At 40.2% G+C, this 10704-nt stretch overlaps 1 protein-coding gene across 1 annotated transcript; it reads left to right on the top strand.

The window, feature by feature from the left end:
• Positions 1-1259: 1259 nt before the first annotated feature.
• gdf6a (growth differentiation factor 6a) lies at positions 1260-8081 on the top strand. Its single transcript, XM_041987264.1, has 2 exons — positions 1260-1884; positions 5738-8081. Exons 1-2 carry the CDS (start codon positions 1524-1526, stop codon positions 6712-6714), a joined length of 1338 nt encoding a protein of 445 aa, XP_041843198.1. The 5' UTR covers positions 1260-1523; the 3' UTR covers positions 6715-8081.
• Positions 8082-10704: the final 2623 nt, after the last annotated feature.

The following is a 10704-nucleotide window of genomic DNA, read 5'->3' as shown; positions in this document are numbered from 1 at the left end:
AAAATCTCCGGAAGCTTATGATACTGAATTATTGATCTATTTAAACACTATGTATCTTAATAGGATAATCATTGACTCTGAGCCCCTCTGTTTTATTATTCCCGTTTTGTTTTTGTTGCTTATTTTATTCAGTTTTTTGCTGTTATTTGCACATTGCTTTAGGAGTTTTAACATTCTTATATTTTGTTTTTGTTAAATGTACTTTTTGCTCTTTGGTCATAGTTTGCAATATGGTCATATAAATAACATCAAGCCGAAATAAGACATGGAGCACCCCAATACATGTCCCAGGTATTCCCAGGTATCAAGAGAAAAACTGTGACTAAAACTTATGTTGATTTGACAAGCTTGAAACTACAGTCGCCAGCTTCTTCCATTTCCCACGTATCGTGAACGCACCATGTATACTAGGTTCATTACGCAATGTAGGAAATATCTTTTCCTCCTCTTGTAATAGATGATAATGGCCACTAGAGGCCACTCGAGTTGTTCAGTTCGCTGCTGATGGGGTTGAACTCCATCCAGCCAATATTGCGAGAGTTAACTTCATGCACGCCTCAAAGTTAAATTTAAACCCAAGAGTCCTCTTGGTTCGGGTTATTTGATGACATTTCTGCTTCTGTCTTTGTGTTAATATGTTAAAAAGAAATCCCCTCACTTCACTGATTGATTTTTTACCTGAATCCATTTTCAGTTTTATTTAGCTAATTCTACCTTCACTCTAACACATTTGACTGGTGCTTATAAATAATCAACCTAACAATGTAAAATCTGGACAATAAGTGATGTTTCTTTGAAAATGTCAGAACTGACGGTCTTCAGTTGAACTTCGCTTACAATCTAATCTGATCAGACTGAGCTTGGATTCATCAGAGCGCCTTTGTGATTAGAGGATTGTTTGTTTTTTGCAGCCTTTGTGGAACTAAGTGAAACTAATTTAAGAAACATCATTGCTTATAACGTGTTGTGCTTTTAAACCGGCTTTACTCGAAGACGAGACAATATTTTAAATGATTGGCTACGACTGAAATTTTGAAATCCAAAAGAGGGCAAGATTGCATGTGCGTTTGTGTGTGTGTGTGCGTGTGTGTGTGTGTGCGTATGTGCGCGCGCGCGTAGATGTTTGAGCTAAACCCAAACTTGGCTACACTGATTTCTCCCTGTGCATCCCCGCGACGGTCCGTTGGCTGCAGCGCGCGTCTATTCGGAGGTCTGTGACATGAAATTGTTTGGGAAGCCCTGCATTTGAGCCAACATGTGGGCGTGTTTCTCTCGGCCCCAACAGTCTCCGCTCTTGTGTGGAGTCCAGAGCGAAAAACGCACTTCTTCTGGTGCGACCAGGGAGCGCAAAAGTAGCAGCTCTCCGACCCTGACGCGCACACCATCTCCTGATCTGGCGGAACCCCGATCCTAGCTTCAACCAAGAGGAGGATTATTGTTATTATTATTATTAAGAAACAACAACAACAAAACAAACAAACAAAAAAAACAAAACAAGAGCTTTTTCCCCCCATCTTCCAGCCATGGACGCATCTCGAGCCGTTACGGTATATCTGGGCCTCCTCCTTGTTTTCCTTGGGAATATACCGTGTTTCCACTCTGCTGCTCTCATCTCTCCCTCTACGCCGAGGAGGAATAGGGAAGCCAGGATTTTTCATCAGCACGGACAAAGGTCATCCAAATTCTTAAAAGACATCTTGGCGTCTTCGCACCCTATCGCGGGACATCACAAAGAAGACCCAAAGGACACTATTGTTCCGCATGAATACATGCTGTCCATATACAGGACATACTCGGCTGCAGAGAAACTCGGACTAAACGCGAGCTTTTTCCGCTCTTCCAAATCTGCCAACACCATAACAAGTTTTGTGGACAGAGGAACAGGTTGGTTTCAGTCTGCTGCCGTCTCCATTAGCGTAATCAGGTCTTGCATAATTCTGAAGCACACTTTGACTGCTCTTATATTCTCCTCTTAGAACTTAACGACATAAAACAGAGCGGCACGGTCTGCTTTTACGCACACTCTTTAAGGGAGCAAAGGTAGCGTGTGGATGCAAGTTTACGCGCTCAAAATGAGATGAAATCGTAAGAAGTGTTAAAGATGTAAAGACTGCAGATTAAACGATGGAGCAAAGTCTTGCACAAAGTGTTGTTTTGCAGCAACGTGGAACTTTTTTCTCCCCGGCTGTTACGCTTAAATTAACCTCAGGGTAATACGACAATAAAACACTAATTGAAGCGCTCTCTAAATGAACGCTGTAAATCACTGTTAGTGCATGCAGTAGCAAAAACTACATCGCTATAAGACTTCACAAGAATGCAGAGTAAACAGAATAAATCAGTTAAAGGTGTTTTAATTTTTTTTCCCATTAAGCTCCAAATACATAAAAATGTGTATTTCAGATTTGAATACAATCAACCCCCTCCTAAAATCCACTACTTATTAAAAGATTAAATCTGTTTCCATGATGGTGCCCGCTTCGGCCAGGCTTGTGCAGACAATGGGAGCCCGGGGGGGCAGAGCGGCTCGGTGTGAGAAGCAGGTGTTTGGGTCAGTTAACATGTGTAACCATGTGATTCGACCGGCTTGTGAGAACAAACACAATCTGATAAATACAAACACGTCCAGTACACACAAGGGGACACAGGGCCGAGTTAATCTTTGAGGGAGAAATAAAAGCTATCTTTGTTTTGCGTTCCCTCCTGTCTGAAAATGTCCAAGAGTCGGCTCACGGACTGTGCGGACATATTCGCGCTGTAAAAAATATCTCGTACCAGAGCCGGTTGCGTGACGCATATCACCATCTATTAAAAAAACAACGTCATGAGGTGAATCAGAAACCTAACTTTTTATTTCTTAATTTAGTTGGTTAGATCTTATGTTTATGATTTGGGACAAGATTTGAGACTTATTTTTTGAAAAGAAAGAAATTAAATGAAGAAAACAATTTCCTGAAAATCTATGAAATTGTCCTTTAGATAAAGAAAAAGTGTTTTTTCGGTTAAAAAAAAAAAAAAAAAAGCTCTTCCGCGTTGTCATTTCTTGCAGTGTGACCGGTTTGATTGGAAAAACGCCTCCCTCTCTCCTGTGATTTTGATGTGATGTGTCACTGGCTCTGACCCCGAGCTGGACCCTTCTGAGAGCTGCTTGGCATCGAACGGCTGACTGGAGTATTTGAACTCGGTGATCTAATTGAGTGTTCATGTCATAACATATCAAACACTGTCTATTCTCCCATAATGACCCAGCTCGGCCACGATGGGCACATCACCAAAAAAAAAAAAAAAAAAAAAAAAAAGACGAGGGAGGGAAAAAATGAAAGAGCACTTCCTCCTCTGTGATGTGGTTTGTATTTTTTTTAAACTGCGGAACCTCCCTTTGCGAGCACCACTTTAATTACGGAAAATTATTTTTTCCTCCTGTTCTTTCAGCTCAAGTGCCTTTTGGTTCCTTCTGGGATTCCTCCCAGCATCCCCGAAGTGTTGCTTTGCATTACAACCTGAAGAGCGAACCTCAGCTGGGACTTTGTTTAAAGAGAGCTTTGACTCCCCAAAGTAACAACTTTTAGCATAAGTTGCGCAAGTAAAGGTTTCTTTTTCTCTCTCTTAAATATATATATATATATATATATATATATGATAAAATAAAAAAAAGTCTACGACTAAATTCGCTTTCACAGTTTTGTAGGTAAATTAAATATTCTTCCAAATCCAGGAGTTGTGTTTTTCGTGGAGATCAGAATAAAATAGCTCGGTAAAAGAACAACCACAATCTGTAAATTACTTTTGGCACTTGAGGTCACTCATTAAAGCGCAGATGGCTCAGACTAAAATCTCCCTTTTTTATAAACAGAGGCAAAAATGACAAAAACATGTTTTTGAACATGTTTTTGTCATTTGTTCAAATGCAACTAACATGGTGAAAGAAAAAAAAATGCACAAGTTGCCTCTTAAAAAAAATAAAAAAAATAAAAATAAAAAAAACAGTATTGCGTATTTGTCCCAATTATCCAGGCTTCTTGAACATAATGGTAGAAATGACTTTTTTCGTAAAAAATAAAATAAAATAAACAAATAAATAGACAAATAAGAAAACGATGCATTTAAGAAAGAAAAAAGAGGAAGATTGTCAACACAAATAACTCAGCAGCTCAGTCAGTCCGTGCAGGCGCGTTGGTTTAAAGGGGAAAGTTGTCGTTGGCAGGATGAGATGAAATCTAAGAGGGGAAGTGCTTTAATGAGGAGGATGGGAGTTGAGAACTGTTAATTATTTGGTGAACTTGTATTCGATTTGTTTGACGGCTTATAAAAGAAAAACTAATGCGAACCAGACGTGCAAAGTCGCAGAAAGGAGCACGAGGTTTCAATCTGCTTTTACTGTTGGACTCGCCAGGGCTTCACAGAGGGAACCTGACAGCCAGATTAAAAAAAAATCTCTTTGCAGCAACTTTGTACAAATTATGTCACATGGGGTTGTTTCTGTGTGGAGACCATCAAACGACGTTACTTTAAAACGGGAGAAAACACACTATTCCGTTTTCTTCTTCTTTTTAAAAAGATAATATTATATATACATATGTATATATGATAGATTTTCAGCGCAAATTATTCGTTCTTTTCGTAATAATTTACTATTCCCTTGCACTCTCGGTTTGCGGAAATGATCAGGGCAGTAAATAAACCTTAAATTCTTATTATTTCTCTACTTTTCTTATTTTCTTTTGAAAACAGATTGTAAAAGGCAATGTAAAATTATAAGAACCCCATATCATCACGTTTTTGAGCTGCATTTCTACTTTATACCCTTGACTTAGTTTTTTTTTTTTAACCAAACTTTTCTGCCAACGGCAAAATTTTCCCATACAGCCACCTACAGCTTCTCTCAGGCTTTGTCTGTCAGTGTTATAATCCTCATTGCTTCGCCTTGATGAGACATCGCAGGCCTCCCGTGGGTCTTCCAGCAGGGAATAATGCATTAATTGTGTATTGTTGAGTTGAGTGTACAGTATGTCGCCTTTGGTCAGTTGTGTCTGGCAGCAGCCAGGACCCCTTCACTTCACTCGGCCCCTTTGTTATTTTTTCTTTCTCTTTTTGTGTTCTACAAGTTCACAATACTTCAAAAAACAACATTTTTTATCATTAGATTTAAGAGTTGCAAAAGGAAGAAACGATATATTCTCCGTCCGTGGAGTAAAACTAATTATAAGTCTAAAGGCTAGGTCTGCTACTTGAATAAAAATGCTGCCAGATTCATCTCAAACAACGTTATTGATAAAAATGACATTCGTTCATGTAACAGGTGATTAGCCATTATGGAACAAGTAACAGGCTATTTACGTGTGATGACATTCAACTTCATGCAGCGATTTAAAATAAAAACCCGTTTAGTGTATTCCTTTTTCCTGGGAAATTTTAAATCAATCTTTAGCTTAACCCTCCATTTCAGTTTAGTATTTTAAAGTTAACTTAATTATCAAGAGAACTCTAAGTAAGAAATTTGAATACAGCAAAGTCATGGTCAACTGTGAGTTTTTTATTCACCAAATAGAGCACTTGTCAGCTGGAGTTTGTTTCAGGCAGGTTCAGGGTGGACATTTGAAAAACAAGAAAGAGAGAAGGCCTCTGTGGTAAAAACGATCCCCCCCTTCCTTGCCTCCAAACCTCCCTCTACTCTCTCTGAACACTGTACATCCTAAGTGAATCTGACTGCAATTATTTTCTTCTTTTATCCTTGCAGACAATCTTTTGCACTCTCCGCTGCGAAGACAAAAGTATCTGTTTGATGTGTCAACCCTTTCAGAGAAAGAGGAGCTGGTCGGGGCGGAATTAAGGATATTTAGGAGAGCGCCGGGAAATTTGCAATCGTCCCTGCAGCCGACGGGCCTCTACGACATGCAGCTGTACCCCTGCCACTCCGACAGGCTGTTGGACTCTAGGTCTCTGGACCCGCTGGACTCCACCAAACCTGGCTGGGAGGTTTTGAACGTGTGGGAGCTCTTTAAAGCTCACCAGCATCATCATTATCATCACCATCGTCCACCTCATCAGCAACAACATAACCAACTCTGTTTCCAGCTCAGAGTGACTCTGGGTAAATCAGAAACTGAGGTTGACCTGAGGCAGCTGGGGCTGGACAGGAGCGGCCGGAGCCAGCAGGAGAAGGCCATCCTGGTGGCCTACACCCGCTCCAAGAAGAGGGAGAACCTGTTCAATGAGATGAAGGAGAAGATCAAATCGCGGAGGTCTGTAAGCGAGAAGGTGAGGACGACTGTGGTGAAGGCAGCAGCGGAGGAGGGGGTGTCGCCGCCGATCAGCGGTCTCAAAGGAGATGGTCCCCGGCGGCGGCGAAGGACGGCGCTGAGCAATCGCCACGGGAAGAGGCACGGGAAGAAATCCAAGTCCCGATGCAGCAAAAAAGCGCTGCATGTGAATTTCAAAGAGCTGGGCTGGGACGACTGGATCATCGCACCCCTGGACTACGAGGCGTATCACTGCGAGGGGGTGTGCGACTTTCCCTTGCGATCGCACCTCGAACCAACCAACCACGCCATCATACAGACACTCATGAACTCCATGGACCCCAACAGCACCCCACCGAGCTGCTGCGTCCCCACCAAACTCAGCCCCATCAGCATCCTCTACATAGACTCGGGCAACAACGTGGTGTACAAACAGTACGAGGACATGGTGGTGGAGCAGTGTGGGTGCAGGTAGCGGCCATTATTCCTGGAAAAAGATTTGAATAGACAGACCTTAAAAAAAGAAACGTTCTGATGGCTCCAAGGCTGAAGGTATCAAGTCCTCACGGGTCTGACATGCTTTTACGCAAAACGCGCCTCGTCTTCATTCAAAAGGGATGCGCACACGAGGCACCAGCTTTTATTTATTCACTCACATTTATTCACACTCTTTGCCTTAAAGTGTTTCGCACATGCAATTCTCGTCCACGCAACAAGTTACCACTCATCAGGCAGAATTCTGTTTTCCAGCAAGGAACGGGTACATGATGCGTGATGTGACTTCAGGCCAAGATGGGAACCCGTTTTTTTTCTTCTTCTTTTTGTCCGAGCGTGCACCTGTTCGTGCCGAGGCCAGAGGACAGTGGGATCTGCCTGTCAGCAGTGCTTTGTTGCAGCTCTCCCGCGTGATCCTGCCAGCCGGGCCGAACTCTTTTGGGTATGTGCATCCAGGCCGTAGTGGCCGCTGTCCAGCTGGAGTCGTTTCAGGCCCGAGCAAGTGCCTGCTTTCCAAATAAAAAAAAGATAAATAAATAAAGAGAGGGTGAGGGAGGGTGAATGTCTAATCTACCAAACACAAACACAGACTGGTCTGAAGAGAAGAGATAAGATGGTGGTAGTAATGCCTTCAAGAGATTTTTTTCTTTCTTTCTTTCTTTTTTTTTTTTTTTTTTTTTTGCATAACTGGAGACCAGTTAAGAGGCGCTGCGGACACAGAGGACTCGTAACCAGACTTGTGCCCAACTGAACGGGGGCCATGTTGTATAAACCATAAGGAAGAAAGCACACATGACTGAGGCGAACTTTATTTTTTCTGCATCTTTACGAAATGCACTTCCACATCAGATTGCGCCACGGACAGGTGGTCAGCCAGAGTTTGTCTTCTCTGATGATAAAATATAAAAAAAACAAAAGATATTTAAATGCACATTAGCTTTGAATGCACTGCTGTTAAATTTTGTTTTTTTGTTTGTCTCAAGTTGTAAATATTTGTACAGTGGAAAACTTTACAAAGTGCAACGAATGAAGAAATGAGCAAACGACATTTCTTTGTAAATATGCTAAATGCACTCAAATCGGTATAATTTCTATTCTATAATTATTTTATTATTTGTGATGTACAGAGTTCCATGATAATCATATATTTCTTACGTTGATGAGAGTAATTTAAGGTGTCTTCAATATTTTACAGAGGGTGGAAAATTCCATTATTAATGTCTACCTCATAATTGCATATAGGATCTGAGTTTGAGGTGCATTCAGTTAGAGTGTAAAGAGCTTTTACAATGATATATAAGATCATTTATATACATATATTACTGGATAATATTCCACACCATTACTGTACAAATAAAATTCAAAACCAAACCTGGGACTTCTTATGATTAATGCCCCCCATTTTGCATTGTTTATTTTAATAGATTTTATGTATTTACAAGAGGGTTATGCTGCCTCAGAAACACACAAATCTACTAAAATTATACTGCTTAATTAGTGAAGAAGAGGCCTACAGATTGCAGTTATCAGTGGTTTTCTTAAGTTTCTAAAGTTGCTGATATTGTTCAGTTTTAATCCTTAAACAATGCAGGACCCATATGATAGAATTTTAATTCCAGTAAAATCTGTAGCATTAACGTTATGTAAAGCCATGTGAAAAGAATGAAAAAACAAACAAACAAACAAACAAAAAAAAAAAAACAACACAAGTCAAATCTGAGGTTTTATGTGTTTCAATAATTACAAATCATCTGCTCCTTAGGGCCACATACCACATAAGGCAAGTACAACCCCAGCATGGCATATTGCACATGTCATTAATATAACATAAACTAAGTCACAATGCAGAAGCCATGTGTAAAAAAACTTTCCCTAGTGAAGGAAGAGAGACATTAGCAATGATCTTTGAGAAACTGTTGTTGCTGCACATCAATATGGGACAGTTTGTAAGGCCATTCTGAAAGTATTTGGAGTCCATCTTATAATGACTTATTTTCCTCGTGTATTATTCACAAGTGGAAAACATTCAAGGCAATGTTCTTACAGGATTAGATGCTCCTGCAGACCGGACTGTGCAATGTTTAGACACACTGCCAAAATCTAAGAGCTACATCTCAGACTCTACATGTCTAGGCGTTAAATGTTAAAGTTCATCACAGTACAAAAAAAAAGATTGAATAAGTCTGAGTTGTTTGGAAAACTTATCAGAAACGATAAAGACAACAAAGTTCAAGATTGTAAATTTGCATCCAAACAAACTATATGACTTTCCTTACAACAGATAATACCAAAGAGGTGATGTTTGCCCATAATCCACGGCAGCATTTTTTGGTGAAAACTGAAAAATATACAAACACTTAATACCAACTATCAAGCATGGTGGTGGAGGGCTGATTATTTGGGCCTGTTTTGCAGCCACAGGAACTGAACATCTTGCAGTCACTAGGTTGAACATTAACTCCTCTTTATACCAAAATATTCAAGAGTCAAATGTGAGGCCATCTGTCCAACAGTTATAGTTTGGCTGAATGTAGGTCATGCAACAGGACAATGATCCCAAACACAGCAAATCTACAACAGAATGACTGTAAAAGAAAAGAATGAAGATGTTGTAGTGTCCATGCCAAAGTCTGGACATCAGTCCAAATATAATGCTGCTGTGAGTTCCTAACAAAGCTCTGCATAACAAATGCCTGTAAATCTCAGTAAACCAAAAACAACACTGTAAAGAAGAATGGATCAAAATTCCCTTAAAATAAGAGAGACAGGTAACAACATACTTACAGCTGCTAATTATGGTTCTACAAACTATAAAATAATGACATATATTAGTTTTTCCATGCAGTATCTCTGCACTTAATTTTAGTCAGTTAATAATAATACAGTGTAATAAGTCATGTTGTTTATCTGAGCCTGTATTTACTTAATTTTAATATCTGCTTTTTTTTCTTCTTCTTTTTTTTTGCATGACTATAGCTACAGAAGTTTGAAATTGAAACATTTTATTCTCCAGTAAAATAACTACGGTGCATCTGGACCACATACACCTTTGCCCTTGGGTCAAATCCATTCTACTGTTACCCTTTGTAAACACCTTCTCATCATAGACAACAAATGTAATTACTGAGTGACTGGATGTCTCAGGATTGCACCACAAAAACCACATCAACATATGGTGTCCATCCAAGTAGAGGCAAATCCACAGGGTGACTGTCACTGATATGGCACCAAAATGTATGAAACCCCAGCTATTTCCCAATGAATTAGCCCTGCCTGGGTCAAGTTTACTTAACACTTTAATGTTTCCCAATCTGTGGATGAAAACAAAACAAAAAAGTTTGAAAGGAGGGATTGCTTCCATATAATCTATAGTGGCCTTGGCCTGGAAACAATTAGGAAATTGCTTTGAAATGTTATATGTTGTCCAGGCTCTTGTACAGTATCATGTCACTCCCCACATGTTTGCTAGGGGGAAACAGAGGATGCTAAGTGCACTCTTTAGCGGCCGCTGCAAATGACTGACACAACAACCATTCCCCTGAGTATAACCAAATGGCCCTCGAGGCTATACGTCTGGAACACCATGGCCAGGGTGCTACTAGAAGCCATGCTATCCCTGCTGCTTGCAAGTGCATCTTGTCCATCACGCTGAGGCTCTTTTTTAGCATCAGAAATGCAAGCTCTGCTTCTCATTCTTTATTGAAGAAATGCTGTTATGTTGCTTGTGCAAATTTCTAAGCAACCATCTATAAACTTGTGGAATAAACCTTTACTTTTTGATTTATTTTTATTTGACAACTTCCCCGCTCTGCTGGGCACTGGCCTGGAGGTGAGGCTGAATGTTAAGGGAACAGTTAAATGGTGATGAAAGGGAAAGGAATGCTTTGTTTACCAGCTTCAATCCCTCACTCTTAAGTTAAATGTTCCTATAAAGTTCTTCATCACAACTGCCTTATTGTCCCTCCATCCA

This window comes from Melanotaenia boesemani, chromosome 6 (assembly GCF_017639745.1).
Source record: "Melanotaenia boesemani isolate fMelBoe1 chromosome 6, fMelBoe1.pri, whole genome shotgun sequence".
Classification (NCBI taxonomy): Eukaryota; Metazoa; Chordata; class Actinopteri; order Atheriniformes; family Melanotaeniidae; genus Melanotaenia; species Melanotaenia boesemani.
The sequence above is the reverse complement of the archived record's forward strand: the minus strand, read 5'-3'. Positions and strand labels throughout refer to the sequence as shown.

What these genes read in the sequence shown, in the direction of transcription:
- gdf6a (XM_041987264.1), top strand. Translation starts at nt 1,524, where the DNA reads ATGGACGCATCTCGAGCCGTTACGGTATATCTGGGCCTCCTCCTTGTT. An exon ending in TTTTGTGGACAGAGGAACAG is followed by an intron (nt 1,885 to 5,737) that starts GTTGGTTTCAGT and finishes TTATCCTTGCAG; the next exon opens with ACAATCTTTTGCACTCTCCG.